The sequence below is a fragment of the Ricinus communis genome, chromosome 6 (assembly GCF_019578655.1).
Source record: "Ricinus communis isolate WT05 ecotype wild-type chromosome 6, ASM1957865v1, whole genome shotgun sequence".
In the NCBI taxonomy this organism is placed as follows: domain Eukaryota; kingdom Viridiplantae; phylum Streptophyta; class Magnoliopsida; order Malpighiales; family Euphorbiaceae; genus Ricinus; species Ricinus communis.
Genome location: NC_063261.1, coordinates 23,973,618 through 23,998,036, shown reverse-complemented (window position 1 = coordinate 23,998,036; position 24,419 = coordinate 23,973,618). Strand labels below are relative to the sequence as shown.

At 32.1% G+C, this 24,419-nt stretch overlaps 1 protein-coding gene and 1 pseudogene across 1 annotated transcript; both read left to right on the top strand.

The window, feature by feature from the left end:
• Window positions 1–880: 880 nt before the first annotated feature.
• LOC8275919 (psbP-like protein 1, chloroplastic) lies at window positions 881–4,499 on the top strand. The gene is made up of 8 exons (XM_002531927.4): window positions 881–1,085; window positions 1,182–1,287; window positions 2,164–2,244; window positions 2,413–2,495; window positions 2,573–2,695; window positions 2,849–2,920; window positions 3,665–3,761; window positions 4,144–4,499. The coding sequence occupies exons 1-8, from the start codon at window positions 1,023–1,025 to the stop codon at window positions 4,245–4,247; spliced, it is 729 nt and encodes a 242-aa protein (XP_002531973.1). The 5' UTR covers window positions 881–1,022; the 3' UTR covers window positions 4,248–4,499.
• Window positions 4,500–20,570: 16,071 nt separating this feature from the next.
• Window positions 20,571–22,579, top strand: LOC107262271 (annotated as a pseudogene).
• Window positions 22,580–24,419: the final 1,840 nt, after the last annotated feature.

The window sequence follows — 24,419 nt, the reverse complement described above, 5'->3', positions numbered from 1 at the left end:
GCCAAGGCATTGCATTCTTCCAAATTTGCAAGAAATTGAAATTTGGTAGAGAAAAACCTGTAGGGTTATATAGTGTCTAGAGGCTGCAATTAAATTTGAAATGTTTGAATTAATCAAAATCTACAAGAAACTGGCAACTCCTTCAAAAAAGATAAATAAAAAATAACTCATAAGACACGGTAACTAAAATATGCTATTCCATTATGGTTAAGAAAATTAAAAGATATAAATTAAAATTAAGTTCGTTTTTAGACAGTGAAGTCTATTTTCAATCAGAATTGAATCAGTGATCAAATTTTATAAAAATTATACAAATTAAATTAGCCATAAAAAAATTAAAATATTTTAGTAGGTAATTCTATATATTTCTTTGTTTAAAATTTATAAGAAGTTAAAATTTTTTAAAAGTAAGTAGATTGTAATTTAGTTAGTTAAATTTAAGATTTTATATTTTTTAAAAATAAAAAGCATTACTATACGTAAAACAGTTGAATTAAGTTTCAAGTTTGAACTGTATGAATAATTTATAAATTTCAAATTAAATCTATATTGTAGTAAATAAAATCAAGTGCAAACAAATATTTTAAATATTGATTTTTTTATTTGCGAGTTAAATTTAATTTCTTTTATTTAATCATATTCATTTATTTATCCATATAATTCAAACATAACTAATATTGTTACCAAATATACAAAAAGGTCATTAAATTTAATGATGATCGGCATAATGATTACAATTTTAAAATATCATTATAATTTTCTTTAATCTCAATGTGCTGTTAAACTCGAAAATGCCTAAAACCAAACAGGGCATTGGCAGGTGTCCCTATGGACCCGCGTCTATTTAACTGACTGGACATGCAAAAGACAACAGCTTCTAAAATCGGATAAGCAAAGCTGAAGAACTCAAAAAACAAAAACTAAAAGAGGACGGCCCTCCACCACAAATATCTTTGCAATCACCAATCTCTATAGGCACAGCCTTTTCTTGTCCTTACAACTCCTACCCATTTCACATAACAATGGCTTCTTTACAAAATTCACCATCTTTTTGTTATACATTGTCTCCTAACTCTTTTCCTCAGGTCCTTCCTCTCTCTCTAACTATATTTGTGTATGTTTAGTGCATTTTTAGTGTACTTAATTATATGGGATTTCTTTTGTTTTGCTGTTATTTGCAGATAGGATTACAAAGGTATTATGATTCTTTTCCTTGCTGTAGAAAAGGCATTTCTTTTGTTGTTCGAGCTGAGCATTCTTTGCCTAATTTAACTTCTCTTTCTCAAGGTTAGTTCTTTCTGTTTGATTAAGTGCCTCTTGCTCTACCATGAATTTTATAATTTCATAATTGCTAATGAGAAATTAATTTAGCATGAGGTGAATTATGAATTGTGAAATTTTGATGGATTCATAAGCATTTCTGTTTAGGCAATTTGAAGTTTACATAGCCAAAGCAATGTGTGAAAATGCATTCGTGTAGCATTGATACAGTTTACTGAGAAAGTAAAAATCTTTCTCTAATGGAGATTAATAAGTTTGTGCAGTTTCATGAAATTTGAAGTGAATTTGCGGAAAATGCTGCTTTTCTCCAGCAATTTTTATCAAATTAAGGTCTAGTGATAAACATTGGACGGACGCCACTAGCATAGAACCAAGTGGAATGATGGGTTAATTATGAATAAATAGTTCTCTAGATGTATGGGTTAATAATTATAGGTCAACTGCACAGGAGAACAGAGAATTCTCTCTAGCCTACTTGCTCATAAAAGAGGCATAAGAAATTTCCATCCTGTAGCATTATGATTGATATCAACTCATATTGCTGAACTGCATTCAGTTACATGGTAGAAAAGACAACAAAAGCTAACTATCTAATGCTGCAAGTAACAATTCATACTTGGTCACTACTAAAAGTTTTAGTTGAGTTGGGGACATCAAATTTTTCTCATGAATATAAGATTTCAGCTTAGTTTGGAAAGTAGTATTTTCAGTTTCTATAATCAAATTGAAGCTAACAACTTTTTGGTAAGAAACCTTATTGAGACTAGGAAATATATTTAAGTTTTAGCGTGCTTTTATTTTTCTTATATAGGCAGTACATTACACCAGCAACAGACACTAATTGATACTGCTTTTTCTGTTTATTCTGATCTATCTTTGCAGTTAGACCTGGGAGACGCCAATTAGTTGCTGTCAGTTTGGTTGCCCCTTGGGTTTCTCTGGTTAACCAAACCTCACCATCATGTAAGCATTTATATTCCAGCTGTGCCACTTTTCTGTTTTCTGGATTGCTTATTAGTTAGTGAAATCTCTATTCAATTTTCTGCTCTATTACTCATTGCTGATTATGCAGTGCGTTGGTTCTAAATTATGATTCTGATATCCTAAGAGGACATCCTTGATATGGTTCAGTTGCTGCAGAAACTAAAAAGGGATTTCTGTTAGTCACAGACAAGAAGGATGGATACTCATTCCTCTATCCATTTGGGTGGCAGGTAACTCTGCTATAGTTTCCCTTCTCTGTTACTCTTCATGTCCATATTTAATACTTTGTTCCTTGGGATGTTGACAGGAAGTGTTTATTGAAGGCCAAGACAAAGTCTTTAAAGATATTATCGAGCCATTAGAAAATGTCAGTGTTACGACAGTCCCAACCTCCAAACAAGATATTCGAGACTTTGGACCTCCACAACAGGTTTTTCATATGTACTTTAAACACCAGATACCTTGGTCATACGAGAAAAGAAGTCTTTATTTTCCCTTTTCTTCTTTTTGGAAAGGTCAAATAATTTGCATGTGTATCTCTAGCTAATAGAAGGCATTAATGTTTATTATTTAATCTTCTCAGGTTGCCGAAGTATTGATCAAAAAAGTTTTGGCCCCTCCATCTCAGAAAACTAAACTAATTGAGGCATCTGAGGTTTGATTTCCTATCTTCAAGTTTTATACAGAGCATATTATGTTTGATGTTATTCTTTCGGTGTGATACATCTGCATGTAGCGCACCATGAATAGCTGAGGCAACTCAATACTTCAAAATCTCTTTTTGTGATAATCAAATTGAACTGGATTCATCTGCTTTCAACAATATGAAGCCAACCACTTTCATGTAACGTTTCTGGATTTTCCAAGTTCGCGAAGAGGTGATCGGGTACCAAGTAGAAAGACAATGGATTTAGATTATTTCCTATATTTACATGCTAAGTTCTTATGAGCAACATCATGCCAACAGTGAAGTGCATAAGGCATTTGGAATGTTGCCAATCCTTTCTTACCTGAAGTAGGTATAAGATAAATGTTTTGTCTTGCTTAACTTCTTGGAAGCATGAAAACTAATTAAATGTTATGAAGAAATCTTTAGCTACTAATGGATTTTTCAGATAGAATGAATTTGTAAGGTAGCTGATAATTGCTCCAAGTTGCTAAAATTAAATTAATGTCAAGAAAAGCAATACCATCTCAGGATGATTGGGTGACTTTGAGAATTTGAATTTTTAATGACAGCAGATTATCTTCTCCTTTATCATCCATAGCTCAACAGCTACAGTTTTATGCTTGGTTGTACATTCTGTTTTCTTTCTATCATTGTATCCCATATCAGCTCTTCTATTTTAGTTGTGTGGGTAACAGCACAGCTGTTAATTGTCTGATGTGTCTGTTGCAGCATGATGTGGATGGAAAGACATATTACACATTTGAGTTTACTGCTCGGGCTCCCAACTATACTCGCCATGCTCTTAGTACAATCTCCATTGGCAACGGTATGAAATCATTTCACTATAATTCATATGTTACTGAGAAATAGAATTGCTAATGGAACTTTTGGGGATAAATTGGGAATTTTGAAGCTTGAACTTAACAAGTTTACTGCTTTCTCAAGTTGTTACATATTAACAACTGAAAACTTTGTTTACTTTAATTTTTATCTTGATATGAGAAGTGAGACCGAACCCTGAATCTTTTCACACGAGTATTTCCAGAGTCGTTTACAAAGAAATAGCTTGAATAAATATGTTTATTTCATGGTACAATGTCTGTTCTTAGATGTACCCATTAATAGCAGCAAATAAACCTCGACTCTTTGTAAAGCATATTGTCAGCTCTACTCTGCCTTTCATTTGGAATCTAACATTTCCATGGCAGGTAAATTCTACACATTGACGACAGGAGCCAATGAGAGGAGGTGGGATAAGATGAAAGACAAATTACACGAGATCACCGATTCGTTCAAAATTTTTAATGTCTGATCATCAGGAGCAATCCTTTGCTGATATAAAGCACCAGTGCGCATTTTCCAGAATCGTACAAGGTCTCAGTTGGAAACACAATGTATTATGCTTCCTCATTTCTTGTTTTTGTCTTCTTCTTTTCTTGTTCTAAGGCAACCATTGTATAATTCTAAGAGCTGTATGCAAATCCTTTTTGGAAATTCACTTTCCCCCTCGTATATTCTTAAATGCAATTAATATATACTGCAAATAAAGTAGAAGTTCTGTTTATCCTCTTCTTTATGCTGAAGGAAATCTAATAATTGTGCATAAAAGAAAATAAAATTATATAATCAAGAGCCTAAGGTGTCGAATTCAAACTTCGAATACGAAATTGTATTTAAAAATTTTAAAATAGTAATTTACCATCCGTAAAAATTCTAACTGATGTAATTAAACATTAACAAAATTCATTTTATTTAGAAAAGATATTAGTAAATTCATTAATTTTTAGTTATTTAATCCAAATTTTCATAGCATCGCTACTCACTCATCACTTTATTAATAATTTACTCAATCCGTCTTTTTTAGGGATTTAGGCGAACAATCCCTAAACCTAAAACAATCATCATCAAAATTTTTAATTTTTTTTTTAATTCGCTCCCCTAACTTCCTAAAACTTCTTATAAATTGTTTTTGACTAATATTATTCATATTTCAGTGTATATATCTCACTGTAATTTCTAAAAATTTATAATCCGCCCCTGCCCCTCCCCCTCCTAAAAATGCTCCTTCTGCCACCGATCAACATCAAAGATGATATTCAATTAGATAAACAAGTAATATTTCTTGTAAGGCTTGAAAGGATTTAGTAAAGCTAAGTTATCATTTCTTCTAGCAAGAATTTTCCTTAAAATCAATGCCAAAACTAGCGATCTGAGTTGGCTCACTTAGCCACTTAATTTGATCCGAGTGCGTTGTTGAGCTTTAATTGCTTCAACGAGCCCATCATATATCGAAATCCTTCACATAAAAGTCTGCAGGTGGAAACCTCGAAGGATCAGCTTCTTGAGTGTGATTTTCTTTTTCCCCTTGGAAGATCAGTGCATGCAGCCGTCTGTCTCCTCTTTTGTTCTGGATCCAACTCTCTTAATTGTAGTCAATGTGCAATTTTCGAGAATAACTAATTACGTACAGTGCATTTCAAGGAAAGGTTCATTACTATGACTTTGTCTGATATATATTCTTACAACAAAATCATGGTAATGGACCTCTCCGTGAACCAACGCCGCAATAGAATTCCAAATCTAACAGACACCCATTTTTTCTTTTTAAATTTTTTGGTGAATCTAATTCTTGCTGGAAATGGCAAGGCCTTTACGAGTTCTTTTATAGAAGCATCAAGCGTGGCACTCACTGACACAACTACAGCCACTAGAAACTCCGAATTGATCAGAACCATCTTAATAACTCTTTGATGCAACCCCAATATGGATAATGTTCTTGACTTGTAGCTTTTAAGCTTAGGGTCAGACCATTTACCATTCTTTCACCTACCTCACCTCAAGACCTTTTGATTTGCCGATTTTCTCTTCTATGATTTTTAGGGTATCTAATAACCCTTCCTATATGATTCTCCATTAAATTGTCTGACCCTAACCTTTCTATTTTAATTATCTCAAAATACGTGCCTTTCCTATTAATACTTTCTAATTAACTTTTTTTATTAATAAAGAAAAATTATAGATAGTATATAAAATAAGAACATTCGTGACTTTGAAAAAGTTAAAAAAAGAAAAAAGAAAAATAATGAAATATTATTAATACTTCTTATATGTCTCCCTATTAAATTTAGAGTAATACTAATAATACTTGTTCTTGAATATTTTCTTAAACAATTAGAAAACTATACCAATGATAAAATAATTGTCTAAGAGACTGTTGCTAGCATTTCTCAGTAGAAAAATTACTTGATCTAAGAGTTTGTTAGAGATGCTCTCAAAGAGTCATCTTCTCATTCTTTAAATTTAAGCAGAGCTAATATAGCTCTTAAGATTTTTTAAGAAAGGATGATAAATTAGAATGTGTTTTGGATTCCTAATTTCTATATACTCCTTATAATGTAGAATAAATATCGATAACACAGTCAAGAAGTAAGCTATCAACAAGATCACCGAAGGCTAATTTGATTTTCGGAGTCCTGTAAGGATGGTTAAAAAGTGTCAGACAGAGTTGTCCAACCACTTACTTCGATGATTACATCAAAAAGTTATTAAAAAAGTGGTTTAAGTATAATGAATATGAAGTAGCATGTACTTGTAAACGTCGAGTCATAGCTTTTTATATTGGCGTTGAAAGTCTTCTTATCCAACTAGAAATAGAACATCGCATATATAGGTTGTCCTAATTATAATTTAAGTAGATATAATATGGCTCTTAAAATCTTTTAGGAAAAAATGATAAATTAGAATGTGTTTTGGATTCCTAATTTCTGCATATACTCCTTATAATATAAATAAATATGATTTACGAGTTTGCTTGACTTCAAACTCATTTTTCTTTTAATTAATATTTAAAGTTGTTCTTACAAATTATTAGTGCCTTTTGACTATTCCTTTTCTAGTCAAGCATCCCTAAATGCAAAGAGTTTTTACCCTTTTCTTGCAAGGTAATTTTTAAATTTTAAAATATGCATTCAAAAAATAACTAACAAAGATGAAACTAAATTTTTGAGTATACTATTTATAAATTTTGTGTTGAAAAACCAACGAAATGATTTTTTTTTTATAAACTAATGATGTTAAAAAATGAGAATTAGTAAAGTAAAAATGATAGGTCCAAATTATATATAGATATTTAGGATATTTTAAAGCTTTAATGATATATTTTCTATATATAATATGGTGAAGATAAATATGTATACCTCACTTAAGCTTAATTGTCTATTTTTAAATAACATTAGTTAAGAGAAAAAAATACTAAAAGAACTTAATTAGATATGTTCGTGTCAAGGCTTAGAATTAAAACACATGGATCTGTTTGCTGTGGTTGCTGAAAATCAAAGGCCTAAAGGGGATATTTTAGTCATTTTGTATAATTATTATGATTTATATTAAGAGTTATTTATGAAATAGTAGTTATTTATGGGATAGTACTTGGTGGAGATAAGAATACCTATAATCTTATCTAACAGATAAACTTATATTGGTATACTTATCTCTAGGGAGACTTACTTAGAGTATGACTATTCTTTATATATATCTCTACAAACATAATTTTTAAAGGAGGAGAGTTTTCTCCTATATGCTTTCTGTATCTGTACACCATTATTCTCTTTATAATTCTTTATAGTTCTTTTTAAGATCTAAGGAATTTTTCAAGAAGTAGAGAGTGGTGACCAATCATCTTCCTACTTGAAAAAATTCTAAATCTAGAGAGAGCTTTTACTTTATTATTTTATGTCTTTCTATTTAATACCAAGTTATGCTAGTTTTCACAAGTGTTTAGTTTAGCCTTTTTACTTTTATATGAACCTTGTTATTTATTTATTTAATAAATAATTTCTTTACATTCATATATTTATTAGTTTTAGTTATTATTGTTAGTTAACCATCATATTAATTTAGCATTAATAATCATTATGAATGTATTAGAGACATCAACTTTGCTTCAATCTATGTAGGTATAAGAAACTTTAGTTGCATCATTAGCTTAAATAATTAAAGAAAAAGCGCATCGTCATCTCATTTATTAGATCTAGGCTTGAAGTAAAACAAGGACATTACTAAGTAATTGGCTAGGCTAAATACTGTCTTTAGCATATAGTTTTAAATCATAAGCATTTGTATTGCATTTTATTTTATTATTTGGTTATTTTACTTTATAAATATTATTCTCTCAAAATACTGATTTAGAATTTTTAGATTTATTTTTATTATTTTGTGTTGATAATTAGTTTTTATAATAAGTCGCATCATAGTTTCTTTCGATATCGACATCATAATGAACTTACCCTTACTATAGAAATGATTCGTGCACTTGCGAGTACTAACTTAGACCCATCAAAAAACAAAATAAATTTTACTTTGTCACTTTAAAGAAAAGAAAACAAATTAGCAAAGTTTAAGGTGTTTAAGACAAAAAAATTATCCTAAGAATATAAGGAGTACGATAAAATTATCATTTTTTTTTCTAATAATATGTTTTAGAAAATATATAATATGTCTTATTATTAAAAGGAAAGTGATGGAACCGAAGTTTTTATCTCAATTATTTGATTGATAATTTCATTTATGAGAATTGAGAAAATTTTGAATTTTTATTTCCAGTATATCAATATCAGTTAAAAAGACTCTCCTATTATTATAAGAAGTGATATATAAGAAATAAATTACTCTATTATATATTGTATAGCCCATAAAATCATTCCAATAGGCAACGAGCCTAATCTTTAATATAAGAATATGCAATGAAATACAATAAACACAAGAAGCAGCGATATTGTTTTTACAAGGTTAAACTTGAAGAAGCCATGAAAATGACAATTGTTGGCATTCCTCAAGACTTTATTATTGAGATATTTATAAAAATACTTCTCAAGTGTCCACTGCAGTGACCATATCATACACCCAGATGACATTGTAATGTGGTTCGGTTAGTACATGCGTTAAAGTTCTGATATGTATTTTTTTTGTTGAATTTATTCAGTATTGAATATTATTAATTTATATTTATTAAATATATACTGAATATTTATTAATTTAATATTAAATATTTATTATTTATTTATTTTATTTTATGAAAGAGTTATTTATACTATATTATAAATATTTATAAAATTATTTTAATTTGATGCTTTTTATATTATCTAACTGTAAAAATAATTTATGATATGTATATGATATAATTTATGTGTGTGATATAATTTACACCTCAGCAGCTCAGTGTTTGGTTTCCGCGCCGGATATATTGGTCGTCAAATCATACAGTAGAAAAACTTAATGAAGGTTTAGTCGTGGATGAGACAATGGCCAAACGGCTACCTCAGGTGTCGGAATGTGTAAGTGGTGTGGTTCCCTTGAATCACTAATTCATTTTTTTTTTTCACTATGATGTAGCTCGGCAAGCGTGGTCACTGTCCAATCTTCACTTACGCTCAACTGCAATTCGAGGTCAGTCTTTTCACTTAAGGCTTCATCTCGGATTTTTGCAGCAGTAGTGACAGCTTGTAGCTATTATGCTTTCCAGCATTTTAGGAATCAGTTTCGTATTTTCAGCTTTCTTTGTTATTTGCTTGTTAGTCTACTGCCTATTTAAAACAGACTTTCTTTATTAAATAAAACAAGTTGAATTCCTTTCAACTTCTATCTCTTTTACTCTATCTGCTGTCATTTATCTGTTGTTCATAACAGTGGTATCAGAGCCAGGGCTAAAGAAGAAGATGGCCTCTGATAATTTTGTACAACCAGCGATTCCTCGCTTCGATGGTCACTATGATCATTGGAGCATGTTGATGGAAAATTTTCTCAGATCCAAGGAGTACTGGCAGGTGATTTCTACGGGAATACCAGAGTTGGGTAAGGGCACAGCAGCAACGGATGCACATAAAACAGAGTTTGAAGCATTAAAATTGAAGGACCTCAAGGCAAAGAACTATCTTTTTCAAGCGATTGATCGCTCTATCTTGGAGACTATCCTTTGCAAAGACACAGCAAAGGAAATTTGGGACTCAATGAAGAAGAAATTCCAAGGATCAACCAGAGCAAAGAGGCAGCAACTTCAAGCACTTCGTACGAAGTTCGAAACTTATCGGATGAAATTTGGAGAGTCTGTTTCTGATTTCTTCTCGAGAATGATGGCCATTGTTGGAAAGATGAGAGCTTTTGAGGAGAAAATGGAGGATGTGGTTGTAGTGGAAAAAATTCTTCGATCACTAACACCTCGATTTAATTATGTGGTTTGTGCAATCGAAGAATCAAAAAATGTTGATCTTTTATTAATTGATGAATTGTAGGGCTCATTACTGGTTCAGGAAAGAAAATTGCAGCAGCAAGACAGTGCAGAGTTAGCACTGCAAGTCTCATCAGATCATTCGAATAAAGAAGATGGAGGACGTGGATCAAACAATAGCAACAGAGGTCGAGGCAAAGGCAATTACAACTATCAACAGAACCAATCTCATGAAAGAGGAAGAGGACGGGATGGTTATCATTCAAAGTCAGTGGACAAGATGAATGTGGAATGCTATCGGTGTCACAAGTATGGTCATTATCAATCAGAATGTTGATCGAATCTATCAAATGTCCATGGTGAAGCGTCCAATTTTGCAGAAAATGAGGGAGAGCAGGATGGAGAAATCTCATTGCTGATGGTTTGTCATGCAAGTAAGTCGAGCAACAAGAACTTGTGGTATTTAGACACCAGGTGCAGCAATCACATGAGTGGAGACAAGTCAGTGTTTTCCACTCTTGATGAATCTTTTAGAGATAATGTGAAGTTTGGAAACAATTCTACAGTTTCTGTAATGGGAAAGGGACAGGTAACTTTACTAACAAAAAGGAATGTTACTCAAACAATGTCTAATGTTCTCTTTATTCCAGATTTAAAGACCAATTTGTTAAGTATCGGTCAGCTGCAAGAGAAAGGCTATGAGATCATAATTAAAAGTGGTGTGTGTAGAATTGTCGATGACAGATTGGGATTGATCACCCAAGTTGCAATGATAGCAAATCGAATGTTTCCCCTCTACCTCAATCATTCTTCTCAATCATGTTATGCAGCTAGTCTAGTTGATCAAGTGCAATTGTGGCATTTTCGTTATGGTCATCTCAACCTTGGAGGCTTACAGACACTTCAACAGAAAAATATGGTGGTTGGTCTTCCTCATCTCTCTAGTCCTAAATATGTTTGTGAGGAGTGTGTTCTCAGTAAGCAACATCGAGAACCATTTCCAAAAGGAAAATCCGAGAGAGCAAGAAAACCGTTGGAGATTGTACACTCTGATATTTGCAGGCCAATTAATCCCACTTCTAATGGAGGTAAACGGTACCTAATCACCTTCATTAATGACTTGAGCAGGAAAACGTGGGTTTACTTCTTGCAGGAAAAATCTGAAGCTTTGACAGCTTTTAAAAGCTATAAAGCAATGGTTGAGAAAGAAACAGGATGGTCAATTCAAGTGCTGCGAACCGATCGTGGAGGGGAATATAACTCGCATGAATTCAGAAATTTCTGTGAGGAGCAAGGCATTACAAGGCAACTGACAGCAGTCTATACACCGTAGCAGAATGGTGTATCCGAAAGAAAGAGTCAGACCATCTTTAACATGGTGAGAAGTCTATTGCAAGGCAGCAAAATTCTGAAGACGTTCTGGCCAGAAGCAGTCAACTAGAGCATTCATATTCTGAATAGGAGTCCAGCTTTTGCCATTCAGAATATGACTCCAGAAGAGGCATGGAGCGGAAGGAAACCTGATGTCAGCCATTTCAAAATTTTTGGGTGTATTGCTTATGCCCATGTTCCAGATCAGAAGCGAAAGAAGTTGGATGATAAAGGAGAGAGATGCATCTTTCTTGGAGTTAGTGATTGTACCAAAGCTTTCAAATTATATAATCCTGACACTAAGAACATTATCATCAGCCGCGATGTAGTTTTTTATGAGGAAAATTTCTGGCAATGGGATAAAGTTAAAGCTCAACGGAGTATTGATATAGACTTTGATGAAAAAAATTCAGAGATGCTAGCTGAGGATAATTCACAGTCACTTTATGAAGAAACAGTAGTTCAAAATGTGCCAGAAGTCGCAACGCCGGAAGTTACAGCATAGTCAACATCCTCACGAATAAGAAGAAGACTTACATGGATGAAGGATTATGAAGTACCTGGGATCAATCAATCTGAAAACCCATTTATATATTTTGCTCTTTTTGCAGATTGTGATCATGTAGCTTTTAAAGAGGCAGCTAAACAATCAAAGTGGAGGAAAGCAATGGATGAAGAAATTGCTGCCATTGAAAGAAACAGCACTTGGGAGTTGATTGATCTTCCAAATGGTCAAAAGACAATCGATGTGAAGTGGGTGTATAAGACAAAATTCAAAGAAAATGGCAAAGTTGACAAATGCAAAGCACGCTTGGTAGTGAAAGGATACAACCAGGAGTTCGGCATCGATTATAAGGAGATTTTCGCTCCAATTGCTAGGCATGATACAATCAGAATGGTGATAGCACTGGCTGCACAAAATTCTTGGCCGATTTTTCAATTAGATTTCAAGTCAGCCTTCTTGCATGGAGATTTGAATAAGAAGGTATTTGTTAAACAACCTCCTGGTTATATTAAATTTGGACAAGAGCATAAAGTTTACAAGTTAAAAAAGGCTTTATACGGACTTAAGCAAGCCCCACGAGCTTGGTATAGTCGTATAGAAGCTTACTTTCTCAAAGAAGGTTTTCAGAAATGTCCTTATGAATATACCTTATTTGTGAAAGTTGAAAATAATGGAAAATTGTTGATGGTCTGTCTGTATGTCGATGATTTGCTATTTACAGGAAATGATCAGACTATGTTTGATGAATTTAAAAAATCAATGATGGCTGAGTTTGATATGTCTGATCTTGGAAGAATGCATTATTTTCTGGGTATAGAGGTTATTCAATCAGATGCAGGTATTTTTATCTCTCAAAAGAAGTATGTACGAGAGATTCTTAGAAGGTTTCAGACGGAGAATTGCAATCCGGTTTGCACACCAGCAGAGACAAGTTTGAAGTTAGTAAGAGATGAGAATGGAAGAAAGGTTGACAACACTTTGTACAAGCAAATTGTAGGAAGCTTGATGTATCTCACTATAACCAGGCCAGACATAATGTATGCTGTAAGTCTCATTTGTAGATATATGAAGAATCCAAAGGAAATGCATCTTCAAGCAGCAAAAAGAATTTTTAGGTACTTGCAAGGCACAAGTGACTATGGAATTCTGTACAAGAAGGGAGAAAAGTCGGATTTGATTGGCTTTACCGATAGCGACTATGCTGATGACCAGGATGATAGAAAGAGCACATCTGGTTATGTTTTTAAGCTGGGGTCAGGAGTTATTTCGTGGTCATCTCGAAAGCAACCAATTGTCACTTTGTCAACAACAGAAGCAAAACTCGTTGCTGCATCAGCTTGTGTCTGTCAAGCCATATGGCTAAGAAAGCTTCTTGAGGCAGTTCATTTCAAGCAAACAGGATCAACTCTCATCTACTGTGACAATAGTTCGACCATTAAGCTGTCAAAAAATCTTGTTTTACATGGGAGAAGCAAACATATTGATGTTCGTTATCACTTCTTGAGAGATCGCGCAAGTAATGAAGAAATTGATCTAGTCTATTGCAAGAGTGAGGATCAAATTGCAGACATATTCATAAAGGGTCTCAAAGTTACAGCATTCTAGAAGTTTAGGCAGATGCTTGGAGTTGGAAACGCAGGAAGTTTTTGTGTTTAAACTGATATCAGACAGTTTAAGGGAGGGTTTGTTAGATATTTTTCAGTAGTTAAGTCCTAGTCTACTTTTCAGTTGTTGAGTCCTAGTCTACAGCAGTCTTTTTTACAGCAGTAGTGTCACGACCCCACCCGTGGGCCTGTGACCGGCACTAGGGAATGGGTAGGCTTAAGGCCACCGAAACCCGTAGTAAGCCTGACACTCACTGATTTAAACAAATCTCATCTCAAATTAATATTATTAAAGCCACAATTTATCTTAACGTACTACATTCTACATAAATACTTGATCGCCGGGAAAAAACTAGGCGAGACCCGAAACTCGAAAATTTACAACTGATACATCTACTATTACTACTGCGGAGAATCTAAGATTTACCAATTTACATACCAAATCAAATACATCACCCGATGATGAAGGAGTCGGATTCTTGAATAAGAGTCGCGAGAGGACTAACAGTCACGAATCAAAATAAGAAAATGAGACTCGGTCCTAGAGTGAGTTAAAATCAAATAATCCGGGGACTATTGCATTCTTCTCAGAAAACATAGATTATTCAAATCAGTATATCAAACCATGCACATAAATACCAGTCATACCCTATTACTTTCTTCACAGAAAATATTAATCATTCGAATCAATATATCAACCATGCACGTAAATACAATCCATGTTATAATCATACCATAATAAATAAATAAATGAATAAATAAAAATATATTTTTACTTTTACGGGACGAGTGGCTTGGTAGAATCCTAAACCCCAAAATCTAGTAGCCATTCGGCTCTCTTAATCCAATAAGACTGGCGCCCCGAGAGCAATGCTCGACCAGGGACCTTACCTCCAGTCTGGTCACTTAAGTATCCAAATAAGCCGGCTCCCAGAGAGCAATGCTCGACCAGGGACCTTACCTCCGGCAATTTACTCAAATCAGCCCAGAGAGCCATGCTCGACCAAGGCAAACCCATAAATATCTTATTACATGTCCATGATCATTACCGGTGCGCACGCGGTCCTGATGTAACCCATCAGGCGGCATGTTCTACAAGCCACGTTTCCCAAATCGCAATCACCACATTTAATAAATATTATTGTCTAAAGAAGTCATTCAACTATATCAAAATAACGATTAACAATTTTAAAGTAAGACATCATGCAACTCATGTGGAAAACTGATAATATTTGATATTATTATAACATTACTAATAATAATATTTATATTATCTTCAATAATTAATAATCCAGTAAAATTAATTACGTTGAGATATTAGTAACCATGTTAAACATAAACTTCCAAAATAGCATATTAAAATCAGACTTAGCAATAGTGCAATGATTAAATGACTTTAACTCACAGAATTGGGCGACCTCCTAGCTCTGCTCCGGTGCCTCGGTTGGAGCGAGCCAGATCATCTAATCACGGAAAACAATTTATCAAAACTGAGACAATCGATCATTAATCCTAGGTCTAGACTCCTGGGACTGCCTAAGAATCTCGACTCGGAGAATTCTACCGAAAATCAGAACCTCCCTTACAACACGAACATTACCCCCCGTAAAAACGGCTTTAGGACCTGCCAGAAGAACACTTCCAATATCCAACAATTTAAACAACGGGAGTCGGGTCCCCAAACTTCACTATCTCCGACTCGCCACACAAAGACAAAACACAAGGCGGACAATTATTTTGACTCACAATAACATCAAATACTCAATATAAACCATTAGACACAATTAAACCAAGAATTCCAAAATTAACGGGCCAAAGATAATTACCGAGACGCTCGGTCGCTCGGTCGACTCGCCTCCAGCCGCCGGAGTCCGATCGACGATCCGAACACACCATTGGACTCACAACGACGCGCTGATGACGATCCCCGCTTTCGATTTTCCGATCTGACACCCGATCGTCCGGAGAGATTTACGGACGATCATGGCCGTCGATTTACAAACGGAGCCCGATCGCCACCAAACCGGTGCCATTTCGAAGCTTGAGATGAGGAGAGTTGAGATATGCCCTCCGATCGTCCATCCTCCGCCGGAGCTCGCCGAAATAACCAGAAAACACGGCTGCCACCACTTCGCCAGAACTCTCTCCTCTAGCCACCAAAACCGACGCCGATGCCGCCAAAAGGAAGCTCTCTCCAAGGGGAGCTGATCGCCACCAAGATCACCGAACGGCCTTGGCCGCCACACGCGATTCCCGCCTTCGCCCCGAGTTGCCACCGACGCTGCGGCCCCTCTCTCTCTCTTCCCGGCGCCGCACTCTCTCTCTCTCTCTACCTTCTCTCTCCCCGATTCCATTTCTTTCAATATCGACATTAGGCCCCCGAACTTTTCCTTATTACAACTTGGTCCCTCAACTTTCTTAATTACTTACAATTTCATCCCGCAGAATTCCAATTTAACCCCCAAACTTCTTTTTAGCCTTTCAATTAAGCCCCTAACTATTTAATTTGGGCCAAATCCGAATTATTGAAAATACACAATTACAAAAATACCCCTGACCGACATATTTATTTACAAAAATACCAAGCTCACAAATTTCCATTAAAACCCCATAAAAATAAAATTATACTTTTAATCCTTATTCCAAAATAATCCTCCAATTAAATCCTACACACAATTAAATTAAATAATCAATTTCCAACTTAAAATTTAATAATACTAATCAATTATAATACCAATTTTCCCAAAATTCTTTTATTAAAACATCCTTTATAATTTCTTCCAAAATTTTCCAATATATAATTTTACTTATATAAATATGCATTTGGAAAAAAAATTGAATAACCAAAATATAATCATTTCTCAAATAATTTACTTGAATAATTTCTTAAAATTTCAAACTAATTGGGTATAGAAAATAACTCATTTATTTGATTAATATTAAATTTTTCATTAAATCATTTCAAATTAAACCCAATAATAATGAAGCTAAAATTAACTTAAATAAAAACTCATTATTAAATATATAAAAATTCCGGGTGTTACAAGTAGTGACAAATTATGCTTTCCAAAGCATTTTAGGAATCGGTTACCAGATTTTCGACTTTCTTTGTTATTTGCTTGTTAGTCTACTGCTTATTTAAAACATGCTTTCTTTATTAAATAAAACAAGTTGAATTCCTTCCAACTTCTATATCTTTTACTCTATCTGTTGTCATTTATCTGCTGTTCATAACACTTCGGATGCGTCTTGCGAGATCATACAGGTGCAGTTCATGGTTGGAAAGCCAGCTTGCTACAAAACTGCGTTAGTGTGGCTTTAGTTGAGGCACTGGGCTTAAGGGGAGTGGTGCAATTAGCTAAACAGAAAGGAATTTCAAGGTTGTTTCTGAAGGGATACATCATTGCTATGGTGAACAAAGACTACATAGTGCCTCGGAAAGTGCCAGTTTAGATTGTAAGGAGACAGAAAACACGACACCAGGATACATACAAAATTTTTTAAAAAACTAAAAAATGAAACGTTAAAAAAAACTTTATATATATATATATATATATAGATTTTCCACTGTATTATGTTTTTTATCATCGTAAAAAATATAAATTAAATACAATTAATAATTGGTTATGTTAGCAATTATATAATTACTACGAACTAAAAAAAAAGAATAGTGAATATAAATATACATGTATATAAATATTTTTAAAAAATAATTAAGAGTTAATAATATTATATAATAAATAAATAATATAATAAGAAAACGTTAAGAATCATCTATAAATAGAAAGTAAAATAAATATTAAAAATCTTTTTTAAATAGAAAATCTAATTAAATGGAAAGAAATTTTATAAATTTTTTATAAAAACCTCAAAAATAAATAAAAATATTTTTTAAAATCTCTGGATCGTATTTAAAGAGTTTTGATGTCCAAAACAAAAACACAATTCCATTTAGAATTTCTCTGAAACGTACTCTAAATTACTAAATAAAAAAAAAAGAGAAAAATTATTTTACCACCTACTAAGCAATATGCTTTAGATTAATGAGACTAATTTTGAATACTAAATTTTAAAAAAAAAAAGTATGTGCAGATTTTGTCAGTTGAATTGGAGGTGCATCATCACGAGGGGGCATGTAAGAGGGAGGTTCACCGATAGATGTTTCAGGAGTGTAACCATTTTTCACTATAATAACAAATTCCATTCCATAACTGAAATAGTGATCAAAGTGACAATGCCATAGCCATACTCCTGTGAGAAAACAATAATCAGGTCATGTTTAGTATGCATATATAGTTGAATGTTTAACTCAATGATTTGAGTAAAGAAGGTATACCAGGGTTTAGTGCTCTGAATCGAACAGCAAGCCATCCAGTCTTGGGAAGTGTAGCCAGTTTAGTGCTAATTCCATCCAATTGTAATAATGATTATAGGCTAAAATATCAATCCTTCTATTCAAGTACTTAGTCTACTTATTCGAAAAAGCCGCAATAAGTGTAATTCTCCTAATATAATTGACTCAAACCCAACATCCAAATTAAAACTTACAATTAGTCAACTGGGCACGATAGCATTCCATATCAACTTAATGATAGCATTAAGAATAATGAGAATGACTAAACCAACATTAATTAATTGAGATAACTGCAATTGAAATAACCTTGTTCCTTTATTTCCCTAGAGCCTATCATGCAAGCTATGTAATTCGAATAAGCCACAATCACACACACATGAGCCAGCTCCTTGCTACTTGTGTCAATCGTTCATGACAATTACGGATCACAAACTCAAAGTTTAGCAGTAGAAAAATCAATATCAAAGTTGAGTCGTCAGTTCAATCAATATCAATAATTCATAAATAATAAAGAACACGAAATAAAGAATACTTGAATTAAAGAAGAATTTTGTTAAGCACAAAGCCTCACAAAATCACAATTGGAATTTATTCACTCTTGAATTAGAAACTAAAAACTTAGCCACTCATGGTGGTGTAAGAATTCACAAGAATTGTAGAGAGTAGAAGAAGAATAAGAATATGAATCTCAAAATACTCAGCCGTCCTTTCCTTGATAGAACTAGCCTCCTTTTATAGGAAGTAAAACCTTAAACCCTAATAAGAGAATTCTTATAGAAAAGAAATAAGCTTCATATATAATCTTATCCCTATAAGGAAGGATAATATAAAGAGTAATCTAAATAAAATAAAATCCTAAATACATGGGGGAAAGTTATCTTTATCCAACACTTCCAAAAATAAAGAAAATTAACTAAAGATAGGTCCACCACAAATTAATCTCTGAAAAATTCGAAGCTCCCTTTCGCATCTTTCAGCAGCTCATGGGATGCAAGGTGTGGTCACGCCTTGTCGACAGTAGTCTTCTGTACAGATTTCTGCAGCAACTCATGGGATTCAAGGCATGGTCACGCCTTATCGACAATGATCTTCTGTACAGATTTCTGCATTTCCTCCAAAGACTTGGTTTTTGACAAGTGAGGACTTAAAACATGTCTTGAAGCTGAATTTTACTTCATCCTTGATATATCATCACCTAAGTCAGAATAAACAGAATTTTCATAATTAAGTACATTATTCAACCAAATTGTAAGGGAATTAAACACAATAAATATAACTATTTATGACCTATCAGTCATTTTTTGAAACTTTCCGATTTTAGTATTTTGCATTTTCTTACTAAATTTATCTAAGTTCATTTATGGATGTGCCTCTGATAATGTGGCATATAAATATTTTTTTTATAACATAAAATTCAACACTGATTAAAATTATCACATCTATTGTAGTTTTTGGTCTTTTTTACAAATATATTCTTATAAAAAAGAAAAGTATAGATGACATCATTATTCTTTTGATAAAAATATTTTAGAAAGAGAAAGAAAATGAAAGTTTTTATTCATAGAGAGAAAAAAAGGAAAAAGGCTCAAATTTGCCCCTAAAGTATAATCTCAGGTACAAATTGGCCCTCTATGTTTCCTTTTAATCAGTTGCACATAATATCTCGCCAAACGAAGTTTTTAAGCCCCTTTTTTGACCTGTTCAAGGACGAAGCTGAAAAACTGGCATATATAATGGTTAGTAGGACTCACATGTAGAAATAACTTTATAAAGAAGTGGGACCGTCTGCTAGCCAAATCTTCTGATACAAAAATATTCATTGAAAATGGTGGGAGGTCCTGTCTAGTCATTGGTTTGAAAACCCTCTCCTCCCTTCAACCCTTTCGACGTGTTCTATCCTATTGTTATCCCAAGAGCGCATTCTATTATATGAATTGAAAATAGTAAGTTCTAAAACATTAAAATTAAAATCATCAAAAAATAGATGTATATATACCACATTTATTATATATACTTCTCTTACTCTCATTCTTTCTCGTGCAATTTTGAATACTCGAACGGTCGATTCTTTTTCTTTTCTTTCGGATAATTCTCGTTTCTTTATCTTACCTACGCACAAGTTGGCATGTATGATACGTAACTTATCCGATCATGTTTGCGAAAACGTACGAAATTAAAGTATCCTGGTCTTTTGTCTATCTATCATTGATTCTATCTATGAATCAAGTCGAAAGACTTTGTTTTTGGGTTCCCCGAAGGCACAATCATAAGCAAAGTAAGTTGAAACAGAATCGGCAAGGTTTGATTTACCTAGTGAGTTTAGACTAAACTAGTGAATATAGGTAAAAAAAGAGTTTATTGATATTGAATTTGATAAATATAAATATCAATGTAATGAATTTATCAAGGCCGAACCTCACCACCGAAATTCGCTTGATTGATACATGTATTTAGCAATTCAACATAGATCCAAGATATTTCATCGAATCGCTGATGAAAAGATTCTATTTGTCCCCTCAACCAAATTCGCAAGAAAAGCACTTCGAATTGTTGATTCATCGCCAGAGATGGCTCTCTAACGCCTCCACTCCCTCTCCTCCGTGACTGACGGCAAACTCCATTTCCAAAGTGATCTTGACATCGGTTCCTCTTGGCTCTCAAACCACCTTCACGACCTTGATTTGTTGCTAAAATTTGGTGTCCTCGATCAGTCCAATGCCATCATTCTCTCGCATCTGGGTCTAGGTTCAAGCAGAGAGAAACTGGCATTTTTTGTTAGAGATGTTTTTACTAGATTACAAATCAGTGGGGTTAAGTTTAGAAAGAAAGCATTAGATTCACTTGTTAGAATCTTGAAAGAAGAAAAATCCACCAGTTTAATTATGAAAGAGGGAAACGTTGGGTATTTAGTTAGTTTAGTTCTGGACTTGGATAACGTAATTCAAGAACAAGCGATTTTGGCTGTTTCTTTATTAGCTTCAGCGAATGATGAAGCGAGAAAGATTGTGTTTGAACAAGAAGGATTGGGACCGTTGTTGCGAGTCCTGGATACATGTTCTATGTCGTTAAAAGAAAAGACTGCAGTTGCTGTTGAGGCAATTACTTCTGCTCCAGATAATGGGTAGGCGGTTTCCGCATATGGAGGTGTTTTAGTGTTGATTGAGGCGTGTCGATCTGGATTGGAGGCTGTTCGAACACACACAGTTGGTGCTATTACAAATGTTGTTGCATTAAGGACATCAAGATGGCTATAGCAGAAGAAGGTGAAATACCACTTCTTGTTCATTTACTTGTTTCGACTAGTGCTATGATTGCGGCAAGAGAAAAGGCAGCGCATGGTGTGTCAATACTGACTTCTTCAGGCGAGTATTTTCGAGCACTGATAATTAAAGAAAGAGGACTACAGAGACTGATGAATTTTGATACAAAGTTTGCCCGTTTTGGATACAATCGAACACCTCACCTCAGTTGTATTTAACGAAAGTTTTTTTCTTCAGTTAACAGGTCAAAAGAGAGGTTTAAGAACTTCATTTAGTGAGATATTACGTGCAACTGGCTAAAAAAAATATAAAGACTAATCTGTAACTAAGGTTATACTTTAGGACAAACTCGAGCCTTTTTCCAAAAAAAAATAAAGAAGAGAGTGCCAACTATCGTACACAAAAGGATGAGAGGTACAAAGCAAAGTTTTTCTTGTCGTTATTTTCTGAAGTATTTGGTGAAACCCAAGAATAAGTTTGAAGTATTTGACGAAACCCAAGAACAATAATAAAAGAAATAGGAATATCAAATGGCGTCAATAATTGTTGATTCCTTATAAATAGCTTAGAGGTATACATGTGCCTTTGATGTTTTGATGCTTTAATCTTTTTTGTCAATTTCTTTAATTTTGTTAGTTTTTTCGTGGATATTTGTTTTTACTTGGAATCTGCTGATTTTAAAGTAATTTTTTATTTTAAAATTTTTTTTAATTATTTGATCGGTTCAGTTTAAAACAATGTAAGGTTTCTTGTTTTGATTTTTCTTTTTTATGATATAGATTAATTTTGGTGCTTATTTTATTGATTCTATGCTAATTGTATAGATGTTTTGATTGAATTATTAATTACTTTATAATTCTCTCTCTATAAATATAATTCTTCATTCGATTTTTCTCTCTAAAATCTTACTCTGTATAAACACACCGCTTGATTGTTTCTATATTTCATTTTTTTTTTTAAAAAAAAAAGATGAATTTTAACTTGATGAGGATAATGTTTATAAAAATCGCTGAAAATTAAAATAAATGGAATGGTTTTAGTCATGTTGGCAAAGAAAAGACGCATTTATATCTTACATAATCAATAAATGAGATTGAGTAAATGTGATATAAAAAAAGAAAAAGCAAAAGTATGGATCAAAATGCTAAAATTTAAAGATAAGAATATATTTGCTAAACAACCAAAAATCACAGTAGAAGGGATGCTTTTGCCTTAAAAAAAAGATATGAAAAGATGGTGTAACTAAAAATTAACACACATAAAAAAGAAATCATATATCGATTATGGATCCTTGAACAGAGATCATATATGAATAGAATACGAACCAATGAATGGTGACCTTATTATAACCTCCCTGGAGGTGAACGTTAACGTAAACAGTATCACTATGTGAACAAAAATTACAGGTCCTGGAAGACTTCCATTGACAACCAGAGAGATTATGTGCTACAGAGCCTTGAGCTGAAGAGTCGACCAAAAAAACAAAGAAAGAATTTATCAGAATTATGGTCTCATAGGACCTATAAAACTAATGAGTAATCATAATAATGGACTTCTCCTTGAACCATGGAAAGAAGCATCGCACTCACTGCCAGGACTCCAGATTCAAACAACTGTATCTTACTCAATCTTTGTTTGGTAGAAAACCCAAATGCCTATGTGACTATTAAGTGTATAAACTCAAATGGAGGGTTGTTTTGCCACTTTATATTCGCCATTGTACGGCAGTTTGTATAAACCATATTTAGTTATTTATAAAAATATGTTATTTAAAGTCCACATATATATATATATATATATATATATATATATATATATATATATATATATAAATTCTCAGACATAAATATTTTTTGATATTTTATAAATTTTGATATATACAATGCATGGGTAAGTAACTAATATATATTAAATTTTAAGACATAAATTTTTTTAATATATATCATTATTTTTAATAATAAAATTTTTATTTTGCCACTTTTTATTTACTTTTTATATATAAAATTTAAGCTTATGTAATTTTATAATTTTTTTATTAATCTATTGATAAATAAATTACGTTTCTAATTAAACAATAATCATAATTTTAAGAAAATAGTATTTTAATTATATTTCTAACACCATATTAAGTAGCACATTGATTTTCTAATTAGACTATAATTCTAACTCTAGAAAGTAACATTTTAAATTGTATTTATTTTTATATTAAGTAATAAATTAATTTCGTAATTATATAATAATAATTATTAATCGTAAATAATAATAATACCAATTATATTTATAACATTAATCTATATAATAGTAAAAATTAATTAATGAATATTTTTAAATTAATTTATAGCATTGCACTGATAAAATCTTAAATTTAAAATATTGTTTTAAAAAGACACTTAAAATATTTAATTTAATGTTGTATCTTAAAATATTATAAATAATTATAAAATATTAAAATTCTATTAAATCTCATTCATATATTTAATTTTATATTATTATTTATAATTAAAATAATAATAACAGTAATGCAAAACGGAATAAACGATCAATATATATTAAATTCTCAGACATAAAATTTATTGGCATGTTTCTTTACATTTCTACATTAGAAATATATATTTTCATATGTGCATGTACTTTTTACACAGACGAATTAAATATATATATATATATATATATAACTTTATCATTTTTTATTAATTTAATGATTAATAAATTATATTCTAATTAAATAATCACTCTTATCTCTAAAAATAATATTTTACTTATATTTTTAATATTATAATTATTAATAAATTAGTTTTTAATTAGTAATTCTAAAAAATAATGTTCTAAATTGTATTTTTAATATTTTATTAACTAGAATTAGTTTTTAATTTTATAGTAAATTATAATTTCAAAAATGGTAATATTTATTATTTTTTAATATTTATTTTTCCTTTTATTCATCACATTTGTACTCATTTATATCATTCGCCTCTCTTTAAATTTTATTTTCATATATTTCATTAAGATTATTTTGACAGAATTTAGTTTAAAGTAAAAAATTTTATTAATAAAATTAATTTTATATTAATAAATAAAGTATTTTTAATATATATTTATTAAAAAATAATCTCTAAATTATATTTTTTATGCAATTTAATAAATCTATGTCTATATATTTATATATAT